A 20800-nucleotide genomic window follows, 5' to 3' on the forward strand; every position below is an offset into this window, starting at 1 on the left:
CAAATTTGCTATTTTTCCAACGAAATATAGTGCTCACTGCGGGGAAATCCATAATTTTAAGAGATGCATATGTTTCTTTCCATCACCAAGGAGACAGTGGTAATTTATCCAACATTAGCTGACCCCTATAGAAGCATTTGTACAGGAAGCAAAGCACAAAGACCATCTCAAAGTCCTATAGTGCAAGCTGTACTTATTCCCAAGTGAGAACTTGTTTCCACATAGAAACTGCATGGTTTTTAGGTTTGTTTCCAGGGCTGAGATGAGAAGACAGAGCTTCTTCATAACTTAAGGATGCCTGGCAAGGTCATTTCTGCTTTCCCAAGGAGAGATCTGTCCCACTAGTACAACCATCACTGAAGGTGTCTTTATTGCTTTCTCTGGAACTGCTTTGGAAGCTAAATCTATCCATTGTTCCTGATGGGGCTTTTATGACATGGCTGTTATATTAGCTTTCCATTGCTGTAGTAACAATTACCACACACTTGGTGGTTTGAAACAACATTGATTTATTATCCTTATGGTTCTGTAGGTTAGAAGTCCAACATGGGTCTCACTGGGCTAAAATCGAGGTATTGGCAGGGTTTGCTCCTTTCTGGAGGCTCTAGGGGAGGATTCATTTTCCTGCCTTTTCTGGCTTCTGGAGGCCACCTGCATTCCTTGGCTTGTGGTCCCCTTTCTCCATCTTCAAAGTCAGCAGTGGGGGATGGGGGTCAAATCCTTCTCACATTGCAGTACTCTGACCTCTTTTTTTGCCTATCTCTTCTATTTTTAAGTACCCTATGATTATACTGGGCCACCTGGAAAACCCAGGACAATCTCATTTTAGAGTCAGCTGATGAGCAGCCATAATTGTACCTGCAGCCTTAACTTCCCTTTGCCATGTAAGCTAATATATCCCTAGATTCATTAAAATCCATATCTGGGATATGGATATCTCTGGGGGGCATTACTCTGGCTCCAACATTTTCTTGGGGGACAGGTTCTGTTCTCAATACTCACCCCTGCCTACAACGTGTGGGTTCATTCTTCTTCTATGTGAAATTATCAAAAGGAAATGCAAAATCACCACCCCCTCCATCCTAGCCCTTAAACCAGAGTTTTGTTACTTAAAAACAAACAAACAAACTTATTTCAGCGGCCATAATATAAAGCATCAGGCAAACATGGGAACAGCTCAGAGTGGCCTCAGCAGACTGTCAAGGTCTCCCCACACTCTGCTCTACCTGACACAGCTGTTTAGTCACCAGGGTTTAACATCTGGGCCTTGAAGCACAGCCAAAAAAGGAACTTAGAGGTTGGTATGGTGATGGGAGCCGACAGGGGAATCTATAGTGCCAAGTCTTAAAGTTTCCACCCATGTCTTTGTTTTGGTCAGTTTTATAGTCTCTGCAGAGTTGGAAGGCTGCCAGGCAGATGGCCCCTGGACATTAATTCATTGTTCAGCCAAACACGTGATTCAGCAGCCCTCGAATTGCAAGTACGCTCAGAGGGAGACGGATGCACCGTTGACTAGCTTTGGGCTGTCAAAACCCTGTGAACTGAAACACCAGTGAGGTCTCAAGTTAGCCGTGGGAATTTCAAACACTGCTCAGGCACAGAGGGTCTATGATCAAAATCAGACACATCAGCGTTCTTCGTCTTTTGCCACACCATGCCCGCTGTCGCTTTAGATCTAGCACCAGAATGGTTTTCTTGATTTTAAAGGTCTGTTCCTACTTAAGTACAAAGTGGTGCAGGTGTGTCGCTCTGGGAGTTTATAACGGGTGACACCAGGCTGTCATGCATGCGTGTGCATCTCTGTGCATCCATATACCCTAGCATTTGTATTAATAACAGCCTTGGGGAGACCACAGAAACTGACCTGGTATGTTAGCTAATAGATGTGAAGTGTGGGCACAGCAACTCAGGACAGCCAGGGTGGAACTGGCCCTGCTCATCTCTTTCACTCATAAGCACACATGGGCATCTCTGGTACCAGGGGCTGGGCCAGGAGCTGTGAATACAATGACAAACAAGTACTTTCCTCCTGGGGTTGGCAGATGCCCTTGACGGCGAGAGACCAGTACACCAGGCGTGTGCTGCTACACACTGAGTAAGTGCTCAGAGAATGCTGTAGTTGAGCAGGGAGGGGAACGATGTGCCCACAAACTGCACTGCAGTAATGCTACGGTCCTCCACGCAGTTCTGAACCAAGTCCTGAGAGCAGAGCATTCTCCCAAAGTGGAGGGAACAGAGGAGTACATGGGAGATGCAGAGACCACGGGAAGCCCCGTGGGGCTCTAGGCAACCACGTGGCCTCTGCAACTCACTGGCTTTGTATCTCTGCATCGCCGGAGTCAAATTTCTTTCTTTCTTTCTCTGTGGCTCTTTGACCTTCATGTCTATAGCATTCTTATTTATTAATTCAAAGTAAGCCAGTCATTTATTTTTGCAGTGGCTCAGTGCTGCTTAAAGTGCCACATCAAGTACCAGTTCATTGGAATTTCCGAGTGGTGGACTCCACTGAAGCAAGGGCTCTGGGTAGGGGGCTGGCCAGGGAGTTGCCGCGGCATCATTGTGTTTTGTTTGGATCAGTTCACTAGTGGGCTAAATCTGGATTTGTCTGGAGGTCAGCTCTGGTTTACCCTGAAGGAGCACTCTTGGTGGGAACTCTCCCTTGAATGGATAACGGTGAAGAGAACACATACTCGCACTGCATTTCTTTTGTACCAGGGACACAGATGCGGCCCCTTTCTTTAAGAATATATACATTTACTCATTTAATCCTCCTGACAATCTGATGAGTAGGAACTGATTATCCCCATTTTACAAATGAGGAAAATGGGGCCCAGAGAGGTTATGTAACTTGAGCAAAAAAGTGGAACCCAGATTGATCCCAGGTCATCTGGCTCCCGGAATTTGCTCAAGTTCACATCCATTGAGTCACTGATGCTATCTAGCCCTCTCATTCTCTGCCACCCTCCCCTCCTTTTGCCTTCAATCTTTCCTAGCGTCAGGGTCTTTTCCAATGAGTTGGCCCTTTGCATCAGGTGGGCAAAATATTGGAGCTTCAGCTTCAATATCAGTCCTTCCAATGAATGTTCAGGGTTGATTTCCTTTAAGATTGACTAGTTTGATCTCCTTACTGTCCAAGGGACTCTCAAGAGTCTTCTGCAGCACCACAGTGATTCAAAAGCATCGAATCGTCAGTGCTCGGTGCTCGGCCGTCTTTATGGTTCAATTACACTCACATCTGTACACTACTGGAAAAACCATAGCTTTGACTATGTGGACCTTTGTCAGTAAAGTGATATCTCTGCTTTTTAATATGCTGTCTAGGTTTCTCATAGCTTTCCTGCCAAGAAGTAAATGTCTTCTAATTTCACAGCTACAGTCACTTGAGCAAACTCTGGGAGATAGTGGAGGACAGAGAAGCTGGCGTGCTACAGTCCAAAGGGTCGCAAAGAGTCGGACATGACTTAGCAACTGAACAACCACAGCTGGCTCCAGGGTTTACACCCTCAACACTACACTGTATGTTGTTCCCGTTTTGTGTAACAACTTTTTTTGTACACTGAGCCCTACAGGTGGTCTGGTCACTCTTTGTAGGCTTAGCCTCTCTGAGGACAGAGGCGACACTTAAGCTGTATTTTTGTTTGTTTTAAATAACAAGTTGACTTATTTCTGGCTAGAAAAGAAAGAATGCTAATTTAAGAGAACCTGAAAAATATTTAAAAACTAAGAGGAAAACAACCCTACTGCTTAGAGGTAACATGTTTTCTTCTGCTTTTCTATGTTTTATATACACACTTACACATACTCCATACTGGGTACATTCTGGGTAGTTCCATGGCCAGTTTTTATAGTATCAGATAATCTCACTGTACTTCCTTATGCCATCAAAAATATCCCTTTAACTGGCTTTCTCAACCTCTGTTGAAGGTATGCACACACTGCTTAACCCTTCCATAACTGTTGGACATTTAGGTGGTTCCCAGTCCTCGGGGAAGGCGGCTGGATCTGGAGGGTTGTGTCATTTGCCAGCTATGGAAGGGGGTGAGGTGGGGAGGGGAGGGGGTGCTCAGGCAGAAGGACCAGCAAGTGAAAAATGTGGGGCCTCTGGGGAACCAGATGACAGCCTGATGTGAGGTTCAGGCTACAGGCTCTTCGCTCTCTTTAGTGGATGAGGAAGCTAAAGTTCAGAAAGTGTAGGAGACTTCCTGAAAAGTTCTCTGGAAGATGATTCTACCAGTTAGCTGTCTCCTTTCCCCAGTGTATGAGTTTGAAGTCATATGAAAGGGGAAAGAAATCCCAGGAAAAGGGGTGAGGGGTGAGGAAAGAGACGCAGAGACATAGGAAGAGCCAGAGAAGGAGGCCCATGTTACTGAGCCGGTTACCTGTGGGCACCTGAACCGCAGCTCCTATGGGGCTAAGGAACCATACACAGTGTCTCCAGGAGACTTCCCTACTACTGAGGTGGCCCCCAGGTGCTACCTCTCTGTACTTCCAGGCCACACTGGGTGCCAACTGAGGGGGCTTCAGGAGCCAGAGCCCTGGGACAGAAAAGTGGAGGTGCCTGATTAAGTGGGGAGCCTTCTGTGTACACCAAACCATCTACTAAGCTGGACTGAAAAAGGAGGTGACCTGGGATGCTGTGTTCAGTGCAAAAGCATCTACTGTGCTCACCCAGGGATCTGGGGGCCAGGGTCTGCCACCCCTTCTCCTAGGAGACAAATTCTAGGAGACCCGATGGGAGCTAAGAGGGTATGTTTTTGGCAACATATCTGGGAAGGGAACATACTCTTGTTCTCCAAGGAAGAAGCAAACCAGAATGGATGGGCTGTAGAACCCTGTTCTTATTCTGACACTAAGCCCATGCCATTCAAAACAGACATTCCATTAGTCCCAACTGTGACATGCCCAGGCTGGAGACTCAGAGCTGAGCAGGAGATGGACCTGACCTGGCTCAGGTCTGCCCTGAGAGGAGGCTGGTACTGCTGCTGGGCAGGGTGCTTGCATCAGAGCACAAGACCACTCTAAGGAAACTTCTAGGGGGCAGGGGAAGGGACATGCCTTGCGCTGAGCTCCTGAATAGGCCAGGCCTTATGCTAAAGACTTCTGCTCATCATTCACTCCCTCCATCCCTTCTGGAAGAGAGACTCCTCCTTCTTGGGACGGAGCAGAAGTTTTGGAACTAACTCATCATCACACCACTATAATCACAGTGCTGCGGGAAGTTCCTGACTTCTTCATCTAATGGAATGAGGCCTGGTAAAATGTGCTCATTGGCCTCCTCCCAGTCTTAAATGCTGATTGAGCACCTGCTATATGCCACACATATTCTAGAAAAGAATGAACCCTTGCCCTAGGAGCTCACGTTCACGTATACCTGGAGTCTCAGTGGTCTGAGAACCAATACAGGCATGGCTCTGGGCAATGAGGGAGACCAGGCTAGGCCTGCACCACCAGGAGGGACCAGGGAGGGCTTCATGGAGAAGGCAGTGCCAGACCCTTCCATGGCTGCAGCTTTGTTCTTCTATCCATCTCACTTAGCACTGTTTGTAATTATCTATCTGTGCACCTATCTGAAGAACCCATCTCCTCCACTAATTCGAGTGTGCCAAGAGGCCATGAGATGTTGATACGTATTTTCGGAATGAATGGGCAGTGTGGCCAGGCTGATCCTTGAACAGTGCCCCCTTCAGGCAGAAATAAATATAGTACAAACAGCTCCACCTTCTAGGTCAGAGACAGATGGTAATCTTGGGTGGGTCTGGGCTTTAAAAAGAAAAAGAATTGGAGACAGCAAAGGAAGGAGCAGAGAAGGCCAACAGGTCTTGGCTCTTTAGGCGGAAGCATTTTTTACTTATTATCTAGGCGTCTTCAGCATTATGACAAAGTGTTGTCCCAGAGCAGACATCTGTGCCCATCACCCTGGAAGCAGTGACAAAATGCTGCCAGTCTCTGTGCCTCACAAGAGTTACTGCAGCTCCCTGGACTACTTTTTTTTTTTTTAACTAAACCAATAATCCACGTTGACAGCAAATCTGTACAGAGAACCTATTAAAAGAAATTGTAGTAAATCAGAGATGTTTTAACTGTCTGTCTGGCGTTCTGATTGCCTGCCCGGCACTTCCACTGTAACTTCCTTCTGTACAACCTGCCATTTGATTAAATTCCACGGATAATTACTGAGCCTTGACTACGTGCAAGGCAATGCGTTGGGAGCCTCACGCCAGTTGCATCTTCCAGGCCCAGAACATAATTTAACTTATGGACAAAAATACACATGTACAACTGAAGCAGAGAGTGACAGAGGCCACAAGAAACTGTAAAAGCCATTTCAAGGAAGGTTAACATTTGATCCATGTGAGCAAGCATAGGATGACTGGTACCAAACACTCATCCATTTGTGTAAGTATGGATTTAACAGTGTTGCTGAGCAACTTTCCTGGGCCAGGTACTATACAGAGAACCTATTAAAAGAAATTGTAGTAAATCAGAGATGCTTTTACTGTGTTTGGTGTTCTGATTGCCTGCCCAACACTTCCACTGAACTTCTTTCTGTACAACCTGCCATTGGATCCAGTTCCACAAATAATTGGAATTGGGGTCAAAGATATGAATAAGACCCAGTCCCAGAGCATGGTCCCCTGGGAGAGCCAAAGCAGCATTACTTAACTCATCTGGAGGTGGAAGTCTGGGGGGAGCTCCTTAAAAGAGATGCTTCAGTTGCTTCTTAAAGGAGAAGTCGGAGTTTATCAGATGAAGAGGAGACAAGAGAACAGACACATTTTCAGGAAGACTGCTGGAGTGCAATGAGTCTCTGAGGTGTCAGAGAGTTAAACCAAGAGCTAGAATACACAAGGTGTGGATTTACTCCTGAAAGCAATGTAGGATAAGGAGAGCAGAGCTCTGCAGATTTGCAGAAGGCTCAGGAAGATTCCTTAGTGGATCCATCCATGCAGAAGTCCTCCTGGGATCTAGCACCATGATTAGGCGATCTGAGCTGGCCTGGGCTCTAAAAAAAGGATGAATCCAAGCTCTGCCTCTTATTTAATAACTTTTGTCCCCTCTGAAATGGAAATCATAATTCTTAGCTCACAAGACTGTAAATAAGCTTAGATGACACAGCACACACGAAATGCTCAGCACAGTAGGAGGACATGCCCTAGTGAGCATTTGGTAACTGCTAGCCCACTTCTCCCCAGAGTGTGTCTAGGAATGTGGACAAGCCCTGGGAGAGAGTGGGACTGCTTAGAGATGATCTCATGAAACAGGCAAGACTTTGGCGAGACAGCAGAGCTTAAGAATCAAGTTGGAGGAGACTTTTAAGAAGTGATGATCTATCCCTTTATCTTGGGTTGATAAGGACAGATAGGATTGTGAAAGAGACAGTAGAAAAAGGCCCATGAAATGCTTTATAATGCAGAAGGAAGTTTTGGGTCAAGTGGCATGGTGAAAGTACCCAGGAATGTTAAGAAGTGATATTTTGTGGTTGTTACAGAGACTGGGAGGGGGTCTGGAGGCACGGCGAAGGCCAGACGGAGATGACAGAGGGGTGATGACCGTCACGGTTTTAACGAGTGGTGGTGTCGACTGTGGTTTGGCTGTATTTTCAGAGGTGGAAAAAGATGCTGTTCAACATGCATAGCACCTGGATTGTGGGCTCTAAACAATAATGCCATTTCCTATAAAAGGAATCAGGGCTTCTTGGACAAATGGCCAATTCTAGCTCTGAGGCAGAAAATATATAAGATGAGCCTGGAGCATCTTATTGCTAGAAATCAGTTAGGTATGAACTTGCACCAGATTAAGATCATATCCAAGAGGCTTTCACTGGCCAAAGACTGAAAAGTTAAAGCATCAACATGGATAACTGCAAGGGGCCCAAATACATCAAATACAGTTAAATCCATGAGTCAATAATGATGCAGAAAAACAGAACTCAGCACCTCTCCGTCACCTCTGGAAGAGGCTAGGAAACCCCTTCATTCCGAAAACTGGTGAATAAAGAGCAAATATCTGATGTTTATCCTCTCTCTTTAAATCAAACCATACTTGCATTGATCAAATGCTTAATGAGGCCACATTTATCCTTATAAGGCATTTCAGCTGATAAATGATGATAGAACAGATGAATTAGAACACGATGATCTGGAAACCCCTAATGAATGAAGGTTTCCAGGCAATGAGCAGTAATGGATCCTGACAGACCAGTGACAACCAGACATCGTGCCTCTCCTTCCTCCTGCCCCCAAAGGGACACACCACCATCAGTTCTAGGTCTGCCTTTCAATTCTCTGGAGATACAGGGGACAGACGAACACATTAACTGACACTGTCAAGACACAGCTAGCGAAATCTAGACTGTGGGAACTCAATGAGTTTCTTCAATAAATATATTTCAAGGAATAAATGAGATCTGGTATAATATCAATTAATTGCCAGGCATGGGTCTTATTTTGATCTTGATTTCAACAAACTAAAAATAAAAAATGATCAAAATTATGAGACTGAATAGCTAAACATGTTAAGAAATTACTAGACTTTTATCTACATGTAATATAATAATTGTGTTTCTCTTTTTTGGAAAAAAAAAAAAACCCTTATCTTTAAGAGCTATAACGGAAATAAAAATACTGAAATGGTATACTTGGGATTCACTGCGAAAGAATCTTCTGGTGGGGGCTGAGGGTCAGATGGGAGGTATACATGAAACAAGGTTGGCCGTGGATTAATCCTTGCAGAAGAGAGTGATGGGCTTGAGAGTGTCCCATGCTATTCTTTCTACTTTAGTATCTGTCAGAAGTTTTCTACAGCAAGAAGTTCGTGTGTGTGTGTGTGTGTGTGTGTGTGTGTGTGTTTCATGGTACTGAAGAACTAGATTCTGGGTGAAGAAAAGCAGAAGGAAACCACAGGCTTGTTTTATAAACTAAGGAGGCAGATCAGGTCAAGCAAGTAAGAATAAGGTCAATCTGGAAACAAAAAATGGAATTAATAGGGTAAGCATGATTAATATTCTTAATGGAGAACAACTTCATTCTAAAAATCCATAATAACAGTCTATCAAAGTCCCTAGGGAAATGTAATACAATATATTACGTGGCAATTAATATAAGGAAAATATATATAAATATCTAGTAAATAAAGGGGAAAATCATCCTTTTCAATGGTCTCCACAATGTCTTAAATGAAACAACAAAATGCCTCTCACTCAGCATCAGCCTGGGTTCTTTTCTCTCCATCCCCTTCCTTCCCTCTGCATCTGCTCCAACCCCTGCCCCAATTTTGATACCCAGCTCTGCTCTGGAGCATCCCAGGGTCAGCTGTAACTTCAGGATCCTTCAAGTCTCCTTCTTTCCCCCGAGAGATGCTGGGACTTTCAACACAAGTGCTTTCCCAGAGGGTGCAAATGAGTGACTCTGGGGTCCATCGATTCATCAACCAGCTGTGAATCTGTTATAAAAGCACTGTGGACCCCCGGGAGGAGTCAGGTCCCCCCTGCACATCTTCAGGGGAGCCAAGGAGACTGTCAACACAGCCATCCCTCGGGCTCCCACGTTGACTAAACGTTGCTCACAGCTACCTTTTTTACTCCTTTTAGTTGTGGTCTTTTCAGAACCCAGATCCAAGAGCCGAAACTGATGTAATCTTTAACCTATCAAGATCCATGGGGAGGAATTTCAGCCCAGGCATAAACCCAAACATGTTTAGGTTCAAGCCATGTTTAATCTGAGAGGAAACCGAGTGGAAAGTCTTGCCAAGGACTTGCATGCACATCAGTCAAACCCATTTCAGTCCTTGCCTTTATCTATTTATCCCAAACTATTTGGGAGAATTTCAAAGGTCCATTAGGCATCAGTAATTACGAGCTCTTGAAGTAAGATATTTGTCCAGTTGATATTACTGTCACTAATGAGAATTACAACACCCTCCCTGCTCCAGCTACTGAGCAGAGCTGGCTGTTAGGTCTCAGGAAAAGCATTTAGCAGGCTAATACCTCACAGAAGCCAAAAGCTTCTCACTACACTTTCAGAATCCATGCTTAGATTTACCTTTACAAGGGAGCAGAGGACAGCAAGCAGTAAAATTAGGTAGATCTTTTCTTTCAAAAGTCCTTCATTCTTTTATTTCCATGTTCATCTTCTTTTTCCCACCCCAACCTCTAAACACCTTACACACACCCCACACACTCTCCCCCACCTACACACCCCATCCCTCCAGAGCTCTCTCTAACCACAGAGCTAGGCTAAGGCAGGTCAGATTGACACAATAAACCTTGAGAGGCAAGAGGGGCATCTGCCATCTCAGAAGCCCAAACACAAGAGATGCAACCAGGAGGTGGCCAGGGCACCCCCAGCAGAGAACCACCCCTACCACAGCACATCCAACTTCGCCCAGACTCTGACCCACCTTTAGGGCAAAGTGCCCCGCAGCCCATGGTCTAGGATTTCAGCCACAATCATGGTATCTTCTGCCCAGAGCTGAGGTCTCCCTGCGGTGGCCCTCACTCCTTTGCTTTCAGGCCCAGTTTCCAAGGTCCGGAGGTCTGTGGAGCTACAGCATCTTTTCAGCCGTTTCCCGAGGAGAAGGCTGCCTGCTCAACCCACAACTCTCAGCTCAGTGCATCAGTTGAGAACAAGTGGCTGCCTATATAATTTAATATGATGCCACATGGGACTCACAGACCTGCTGCAAAGCAAACAGGATTCTAGCGCTTGCCTCTTGGCAACTAGAAATCTGGAGCGCCTGTTTTTTTCTGTTTAGGCTGGGTATACACCTCAGTCAGAGCTGGGTAGGGTGTTTTCAAGGGGTTGATGCTTAGACTACTGAGAAGTGAGTCTCATCTGGGGGGACCTGAAATTCCTTAGCCTGCCCACAGACTCAAGGTCATAAGCATCTCTTTAAGCACAGCAAAGTATGGGTATAGCTGGGAGACCTAAAGCTGCCCCAGACACAGCATGAGGGCTGTGCTGTGCTTTCAAGTCTTATCTCAGTTATGGGGAACTCATTCTTTCAGGAAGGATAACCTAAACCCACAGTTAGGTAATGCAGATGGGAAGGTATCTACATAGACATTTCCAGGCATGAACTTATCATCTTAGACATGCATTAAGGCCAAGAAGAAAATGTTCTTGTATTTGAACATTTGCCAACATGGCCCATTGGGTTTGTTGGCTAGATGGCTTAAGGCAAAGGCTTGGCTAGGGGTGAGGGGTGGCCTGTGCACCTGTTTCACTCCCAGATTAAGCTGGGAGGTGATCCAGTACTGGCCCTGGCCCAGTGGACTCCTCAGATGCTGGGACAAGTTCATTTGCACCTTAGTAGAGTACTGCAGAGACTCAGGACAGGTTCCCAAGATGCCAACTCATGAGGCATTGGTGGGGATGCCCACCACTGCGATCAGTCCTCCAGGACCCTGTGTCCAAATCACTCTGCCCCAGGGGTGGGGAGAGACTTAACAAAGAGACAGAGATGGCTTCACTGAGAGTCAGTCCTGGGAAAAATCCCTAGGCTGGCAGGAGATGCCATGGCCAATTAAGCAGAGGACTTTTACTTCCTATTCTATCTGACCGCAAAGATCAAAGTATGGATTGTGGTGGAGACAGCGCTGCAGAGGGGCCCGAGGACGCTCAAAGGCCAGGAGCATTGGACACCTGGAAATGCTACGGTGCATTTTCCAAAGCAACATGCTTTGTGCACCCAAATGAAGGGGAGAGGCGGTCAGGATCAAGTAACTGATCCAGACCCTCCCTCCCCTCTACCCCTCTCTGGCAGGCTGACCAGGTGATGACTGAGTTTGCCGCTGTTGTTTAGGGGATGAGGAGGCAGGAAGCTATCTGGGGTAGTTTCATCTAAGGTCCTACTGACTTGAAAACCCTGGAAGGAGAAAAATCCTGGGATGTAATTACTATGCTATCCATGATCATCTGTAAACAGCCAGCTCATAAACATCAGCTTTACGATTATCATTCAAGAAACACTATAATTCTTCAAATAGTGTACACCCAAAAGGCATAAAGTAAGCAATTCAACTAACATTTTTGATTAATTATCATGTGGCTCGCATTAAGTCAACCTTGTATGCCCTATCTCATTTAGTCTATGGGATGCAGAATTTATGACAGTGAATTTGTGTCATACTTGCTGCCTAACGCATCAGAGTATGTAAAAGAGAAGTCCAGAAATAGCACTGCAGGACTGGGCTAAAAGGTTTTGATTCACAGCAAAGGAAATTTAATCAAAGCATGTAATGTCAATTACTGTCATTCATAATCATATTAGACCTCCCCAGAAATAATACAGATATAAAAGTCTAGAGTTACCTGCATGTTTGATGTAAATAGGATAAAATTATCTAAGTTCTGAAAATGTCCAGATATCAGAAAGAAAAAGAAGTATCTCTACCTAGCATCATACGGCATCAAATTTCATTACGTAGGGACTTGATATCCAGCCACAAGAAAGACCATCCCTCGTCTGAGAGTGGGTTGTAAAAACGTCCAAAGGAGCCTGACAATCTTGGGTTTAACATGGTCATGATTTTTAGCTCCTATAAACAATAAGATGCCCCTGCTTGTTTTGACAAGGCCCAGGAGAGGCCAGACAGTGAAAACTCTTAGCCCGTCCCCAACACTCTTTGGACTCTATATGGTGATAAGGACCAGACCCTTTCACGGGGCAGCTTTGAGGTCCAGTGGAGGGAAAGAATCAGAGGAAAGCTCCAGGGCAGAGAAAACATGGCACAGCTGCCAAGCCACAGCTAGGTCTCAGCAGGCCCATCTATGGGCATCCAGCACTCTGCCATTTCATTCTCTCGCCCCTTAATCACTTACAGAGCGCGCACCACTGCCAGAACTCAAGCTGAATACAGAGGCCACTCCGGGAGCAGGACAGCAGTAAGAGCCTTGCAGTCTTAGGATTACAGTGCAGTGGGGGAGAGAAACACTAAGTTTAAAAACATACACATTCATAAAAACAGGGTAAGTTCCCACATTACCATATGTAAAACAGACAGCCAATGGGAATGTGCTGTACATCTCAGGGAACTCAAACAGGGGCTCTGTATCAACCTAGAGGGGTGGGATGGTGAGGGAGATGGGAGGGAGGTTTAAAGGGGAGAGGATATACGTATAACTATGGCTGATTCATGTTGAGGTTTGAAAGAAAACAACAAAATTCTGTAAAGCAATTATCTTTCAATTAAAAATAAATTAATTAAAAAACAAAAACAAACAAACAAGGCAAGTTCAACTGAGACCTAGGTTCTGCAAACCTTAAATGACTTCTATTGCCAGAGGTTCTGGCAAAGATGAAATAAAATATACAAAGCCCTTGGCTTGCTAAAAATTAATAAAAAGTCCACTGCTATTAGTACTACTATTCTTACTGTTAGTGAGGGTCTTCACCAGCTACTGGCTGTGTGACCTTAAATAAGTTAATTTTCTCACGTTTCAGGTCCCCCATCTGTATAACGGGATAACAATCATTCCTAACAAAAAAAGATTAAATGAGCTAATATGTAGAAAGTGTTTGGAACAATGCCTGGCACATAGTAAAAGTTTGATAAATGTTAGTTGCTAGTGGTGATTATTATTTTGCCAGAATCTAAGACATCACGTCAGCTCATAACAGGCTTACAATCTAGACCAGGGTTTCTCAACAGAGCCACTATTGATGTTTTGGACTGGATCAGTCTTTGTTGTTGGGGGCTGTCCTGTGCAATGTAGGGCTTTTAGTATTAGCCTGGCCTTCTACCCTCTAATGCCAAGAGCATCCACCCCCACCGTCACGACAATCAAAAATGTCTCCAGACATTGCCTAATGTCCCCTGAGAGGAAAAATCGCCCCCATAAAAAAAAACCACTGGTCTAGCTGGAAAGTATAACACACCGAGAGGAAGGGAGACAATGCAGAGTTGGAGTCTGTGGTCAAAAGGAGAAGAGAAACAGTAAGTCCATGAGGGAGCCCTTCAACAGAAAGTCAGGGAAGGCTGCTTCAAGAGGGGCCGCAATGGTGCTTCATGACCATCTTGAATCCAGATCCCTCTTGCTAAACAGAAAATTCACTTTAGTGAGATTTCAGATTTAGAAATGAATTAAGCATCATGACTAAGCCCCAATTAAAGCAACCATAATACACTGAATATAATTTTCCATTACCTACAGTTAGTTCCTTCCTCTCACCAAAATCCTGCTAGAGCTTCTTGGCTAAATGTTACCCACACAGATTTAGATAAGCTGGGGAGAGAATAAAGAGAAAGGAGCAGGGAAAGGGAAACTTCTGGGGCATCCTCGGAAAACTCTGGAGCAATTTCCATTGACATCTGTGGAGACTAGCCCAAAGTTTAACCAAGTGGCAGCAAGTGAGTCCGCTTTCAAGAGGAACAGGGTTTGGTCCACTCTGGCTCCCAGCTGCTGCATCCCATCCCATCCTCATGACTTGGACCAACTGACTGTCATCTGTGACTCAGTTTCCAGGATTCCAACTTGATCTGAGATTGTCCTGGGCTCAAGAGCATGATCATCTGACCCCAAAACAGAGCTTCATTCTAGTACCAGACAGAGTTCATTATCCAGTCTGTTATCAAAGTTCTTATTGTTGACCTTCTGCCTTAGTCCCTGTTGATGAATCCTGGTCCAAGAACCCCTCCCCAGTGTCTAGGGCTAAATGTGTCCCAAGACTACCATCTGCTTTTCTGCACATCTGAGCATCACTCCCCCAAGTTCCTGCTGCTGTGCTCCGTCTACCCACTGGGACATCCCACTACTTCGTGTTGGACACTATTTGTTGCTGTTGGTTTTGGGGAATGGTGATCAGAGATTACTGTATCCCATGCTGGACAGACTGCATCTTCATGTTAGTATGTGGACCAGTACTGCGCTCAGAGACTGCAATCCTATCCCTGAGAAGAGTCACATCCATATCCCATCTCTTTCTGCCTTCTTCCTTCTGTTGTTTGTAGCTGGCCATGCCGCACTATGGCCAAGAGAGATCGTATTCCCAGTGTTTGGTTATCTCTGTTGTGTGGCAGGTGAATCAGACTGTCACTCTCTACATATGACTCAATTATCATACAGTGTATATATACTATAAACCAAATACCTCCTGTATGCAAGATAACCTATGGGAGAGAAGGGGAAGAGAACTAACTCTTATGGAAGGTTTATTTTGTATCATACATTCATTTATGTTCATTACAAGATTATTTAATTTTAACTCACAAGCACTCCAAGAGGTAGATACCATCATTAACAGTTTCGGTGTGACGAGGAGAGGCAATGAGGCATCAGTTAGGTTAACACTGGTCCAGCTGACTTCAAAACTTATGCTCATTTCCTTGACAACCAGGAGTAGTCCTTTTGATGGATAACTGGAGCTCTATGGGGTTTCTATCCTTTCTTCCACTTTTTATAAATTTTCATAGTATATGTATGGCATCTACTTTCAGGGCTAGCGACTGAACTCAGAGCACTCACACAAACTTTCCTCAGCCTCCTCTCCTATGCTTTTTCTGCTATGAGAATTCAGGTTTCAAGTGCTTTCCTCAAGGTCACACAGAAAATGAAAGGTGGAATTTCCACAAACACTCTCAAGGGGTCTGCATACAAGAACTTATTACATGTTTATGGGAGTCACTGTCTCAGTGAGCAAGGTACCAGAGGGCCCTGGGTTTCCCAGAGGAAGTCTATGCACCCAAGCAGACTGGGATGCTACCTCCAGGGCTTGGGGTTCAGCTGTGTGCCCCAGTCCCTCTCTCCCTGCTGCCAGAGATCAAGGAGTCAGCTAGACACTGGCCGCTGGTTCACAGGAGGAACACAGGGATTGGCATTTGTAAGTTTCACATTTGCACAATGAACTCCCCACCCGTATTTTTAACAGATTAGCATTTAAGGCTTTTAAAATACCACAGAAACATACACTAGAGATTGAATTGTCTTTTTCCTGCAGTGGAGGACAGTAACTAGATTGACCTTTATACGGATGGACCTGAAGCGACTTCACGGTTGAGTTTAAATGGCTATGTTCAAGGATTTGAGTACCACACACACGCAGCCTCATCACCTACTAGAACCAGGTGCATCAGTATTCACAGATCACAATCAAGAGGGAGAGAAAAGAGACAGGGAACAGAGGGTTCCACAGGCGAGGAATACAGCATTAAATAGGAAGTGGCCACCCCTCCTGTGGGCTTCCTTGGTGGCTCAGTGGTAAAGAATCTGCCTGCCAATGCAGTCAAGAAGGTCTTGATCCCCTGGGTCATGAAGATCCCCAGGAGAAGGAAATGGCAACCCACTCTAGTATTCTTGTCTGGAGAATCCCATGGACAGTGGAGCCTGGCAAACTACAGTCCACGGGGTTGCAAAAGAGTCGGGCACGACTGAGCGACTGAACACCACCACCACCCCTTCTGTATGGAGATACATTTGAAGGAGTAACCAGCATCACCCTTGACACTCAATCTACAAACCAGTAGGAGTCAGAGCCTTATTCTTACTTTACTCATTATTTTTATGGTGAACAGGCTACATTTAGAATATCTAAAATCAGCAATAATGAATAATGAGCCAGAAACCACAGAATACACTTTTACCTTAGAAAACTGATGAACAGCACAGTTTAGACTCTTATCTGATCCTTATAATTGGACAAAACTAGCTTTCACATCGGAGAATGAGATGGCACCCCACTCCAATACTCTTGCCTGGAAAATCCCATGGACAGAGGAGCCTGGTAGGCTGCAGTCCATGGGGTCGCAAGGAGTCAGACACGACTGAGCAACTTCACTTTCACTTTCCACTTTCATGCATTGGAGAAGGAAATGGTAACCCACTCCAGTGTTCTTGCCTGGAGAATCCCAGGGACAGGGGAGCCTGGTGGGTTGCCATCTCCGGGGTCGCACAGAGTCGGACATGACTGAAGCGACTTAGCAGCAGCAGCAGCTTTCACATGACCACATCATTATTGCCAGAGTTTCATTGTACTTTTTCAAAACTTAACATTTTAAAATATACCTTCTCTCATAGGCAATGGCACCCTACTCCAGTACCCTTGCCTGGAAAATTCCATGGGCAGAGGAGCCTGTAGGCTGCGGTTCATGGGGTCGCTTAGAGTCGGACACAACTGAGTGACTTCACTTTCACTTTTCACTTTCATGCATTGGAGAAGGAAATGGCAACCCACTCTAGTACTCTTGCCTGGAGAATCTCAGGGACGGGGGAGCCTGGTGGGCTGCTGTCTATGGGGTCACACAGAGTTGGACACGACTAAGTGACTTAGCAGCATGTCTACAAAGTGAATATATTTGATATTTTAATAATATAATACTTATTCTAGACTATTATATTTCAGTCATCACACAGTTGTTGGTAAATTGGGTTGTCTCAGGTAAAAGTGTGTGTGTGTGTATGTGCATATGTACAGTTAACCCTTGAACAACACGGGGGTTAGAGGTATCCATCCTCTCCTTAGTCAAAAATAGAATATAACTTTATAGTCAGTCCTCAATATTTGAAGTTCTGCATCCAAGAATTCAACCAACTGCAGGTCATGTAATACTGCAATACATATCTTTTGAAAAAAATCTTTGTGAGTGAACCCATGCAGTTCAAACCTATGTTGTATCAAGGGTGTGCACATATAATATACAATATAGTATATATACTTTTTTCTAATAATACTTTTAATAATAATAGTTTTTCTAATAATTTTCTTGGGCTATATTTCCAAAAGTGGAATTGCTGAGTCAGTCAGGGATTGCTTTTGTGTCCTGATATATTTTACATATCTCCATACTGTCCTCTAGGAAGGGGAAAAGAAAAAGAAATATTAATGCCTTCTGCAATGTGCATGTTCCTACAAAGCCCTGTTCACATTATATTTTATAGCTTTTATTTATTTTTTATAATATACATAGGTGTGAAATGGTAACTCACAGTTGTTTTAACTTGAACATATTAAATTACCTCCCTGGGATTTGTTTACAGTGAATGTTTTTCTTGTGTGAATTATCTACTCATATCCTTTGACCATCTGTCCAATGAAGTCTTGATTGTACCCTTTAAAATTTATATAAAATTCTCCAAAGTGTCTGGATGGTGAGTTTTAGCTGTTATGTTTATTGTAACTACTTCCCCAATCTGTTGCTTCTCCATTTACCTTTTAGCTTTGCTGGTTTTCTTTGTACAGAAAAAAGAAAAAAGGTGATTTTTAAAAATGTAATCGAACCCATCAAACTTGTCATTGATAATTTCTTCAATTGCTTCAATATTCAGAAAATTGTCTTTTCTCAACAATTGGGATAAGTATACCATTATAAAAAATTAGCTTTTTTAACCATCTGGCATTTGTTGTGGTATAGGGATACAGTGACCATATTTTCTGAATCAAAAATTGGAACATACGATCTGACAAGTGCCAGTATTCTTATGGGCAAAATGGGACAGAATATTTGAAATTGAGACTGCCTTGGAAAATTGAGGACACATGGCCCCCGTACGTATGGAGCAAGCTGTTATTTTAAAGGTACAGCGCCAGACCCTCTTTTCTCAGCTCCTGTCAACTCCAAGCAACAGAGATTTTCAGTCTGAGGCTCACCTCACACGAATCCTGAGCCCCGCCTTTCTTGGAGAGAGAGGCTGTTGGTAGGGCCAGTTCCCTCAGAAGGGAGGATCGAGAATTAGTTATGTTGCAAAAGCCTACAGTTGGCCCCTCAAGATCCATTTTTCCCCTCCCTCTTCTGCCCGAGAGTGGCTGTGTTAGTGGGCAAGCTTGCCCTCTGCCTCTGATTAAGTAGACCAATGCGAAGTAGCCCGGGAAGGCCAGGAGAGAGAGGAGCTTGGGTTATTTCCTGATTCTCTTGCTATGGAGTCACCATCACCAAAGGTCATAGGCTCTGGCTGTTGGGTGGCCCTCTGCGCACCATTTTTTTTTTTATCTCTGGAATTCCGTAACCACTCAGGCCCAGGAGTGGTAAGAGCTTCCCATGGTTACTGACCCCAGGATGGAGTACACTTAGCTCACTTCTTTTACACAAACTGGAGTATGCAGGGACCTTAACTTTGACACCCAATGTCCAGGCTGCCTCGGTGCGTTAGTATATGCAACCTCCAACTGCAGTTAGTTTTCCCCAGACTCCATCCCAGTGCTCAGTTTCCATCTTGAAGCACAGCCCTCCCCAAGACCACAGCCTTCTTGACCACTCTATCAGCCCCTTACTTGGAGGACAGGACCCCTCAGCTCTACCCACTGACTATAGGACTGCTCCATCCTAGATAGGCCACCAGGCACTACAATCCAGCTGTTCATATGATCTTGAAATCCTAAACTTCCTGTCCTAGTTCTATCCCATCCCAGCTGCTCTCTCTTCCCCCAGCCCAGGGTTAGGGGCTCAGGAGGCCCACCTATGTGGCAACAGTCAGTGGCTTCTTCCTTCAACCAGACAGTCAGACTAATACGTTTAAGACACACTGGGCCAGTGCCCTTACACATAAAAACTGGATGAGTCATTGCAAGCACACAGTGATAATCATCTGAGCTGCCTGTTCCTGGTCCCCCACATGTTTTTTAGTGGGGGCCCCCCTCTTTTTTGCCCTTGAACTTTGCCTTATGGTGTTGCCTGGAGGACCTTGCAATGCCTCCTTTGTCTACTGACCTATGTCTCACCCACAGCTGTTCCCAATGACAATGTGGATTTCACTTCTGCCAAGTCTATACCATTTGGGGGCAACATTGACATGCCCCCACTCTGTGGAGAAACCACGGGCAGACAGAAGTCAGGGCAGAAAATTCAAAACACACAGTGCTGGAAGTGACTATCTCTAGGTTCAGCTCAACAAGCCCCCACTGAGCCAGGCTCAGGATCTACAAACCAAGCTGAAAAGGACGAGGCAAACAGGAATGAGATCTCAACACAGGAAATGTGGGGCACAGACAACAAGCAAGTGGTGATCCACATATATGAGAAGATCTAGGAAGGCTCTGGAGGAGAAGCTGGGCTCAAGCTAGAACTTAAAGGTAGAGGAAAGGAAGAAAGTACGGAAGCAAGGTTTAGGGACAGAAATCAGCATCTCAGGGATAGAAATCAGCAGCAACGGTCACTGTACGAAATCACTATTGGCCGAGAGCATGGAGAGGGAAGTCAAAAATTATGCCACATCTGTTTCCATTCCATCCAAGTATCTACGTGCACCCATCCGATACTCACTATGCTGCATCTCTGATTCCCCTGGGTCTGGAACAGGGTTGAAAAAGAGCAGGCATCATAAACTCTTGTTGAATAAAAAAGCAATCAATATACTTGACTCGGTTATTGCCAAAAGCCCAGAGTTCAGCTTTCTATCTTTGAATCCTACATCTGCAGGGGGAAGGAGTTACCCAAGAAAAAAAACAGTTTGTGACAGATGCTTTTAAAAACTTAAGTCAACAAGAAACATGAAACACCTGGATAGCTCCCCACTGGTTATGGAAACAACCTCTATTTCATTTAGGGGCCATGGAAGCCCTCTGCCTTCTACCCTCATAAAGCTTCAGGTTCTTATCCCCTCGGGTACTCAGACTCACGCTTGGCAATCTGGTTCCTCAGGGAGCCTGGTAGGTAGCTTGCAAGAGCTCTGCTCTTGGGCTGAACTCCTGGAGCTCGACCTGGATTTCTGTCTAGGGCCTGAGGCTTCTGTGCTGCACAGTGGCTGCCCCCTTTTCCCTTTTAAAAGCAGCTTCAAGCTTCCAGTGTTAGATTTATTGGCCTTGAAAACACAAAGCCTCTCCTTGCATTTCCCATTCCTGTCTTGGGCTCCATGGAATGGGAACCTAGGGA

General features: G+C 45.0%; 1 protein-coding gene across 2 annotated transcripts in view; it reads right to left on the reverse strand.

Moving 5' to 3' along the window:
- The window catches only part of PARVA (parvin alpha), a 179092-nt gene that overhangs the window by 81477 nt on the left and 76815 nt on the right, over positions 1–20800 (reverse strand). Inside the window, exon 1 of one of the 2 annotated variants that reach the window (XM_024975536.2) lies at positions 10399–10711. Within the exon in view, the coding sequence (XP_024831304.1) occupies positions 10399–10426 (28 nt within the window). The 5' untranslated portion in view covers positions 10427–10711. 2 annotated transcript variants of the gene reach the window in all.

The sequence above is a fragment of the Bos taurus genome, chromosome 15 (assembly GCF_002263795.3).
Source record: "Bos taurus isolate L1 Dominette 01449 registration number 42190680 breed Hereford chromosome 15, ARS-UCD2.0, whole genome shotgun sequence".
NCBI classification, from domain to species: Eukaryota; Metazoa; Chordata; class Mammalia; order Artiodactyla; family Bovidae; genus Bos; species Bos taurus.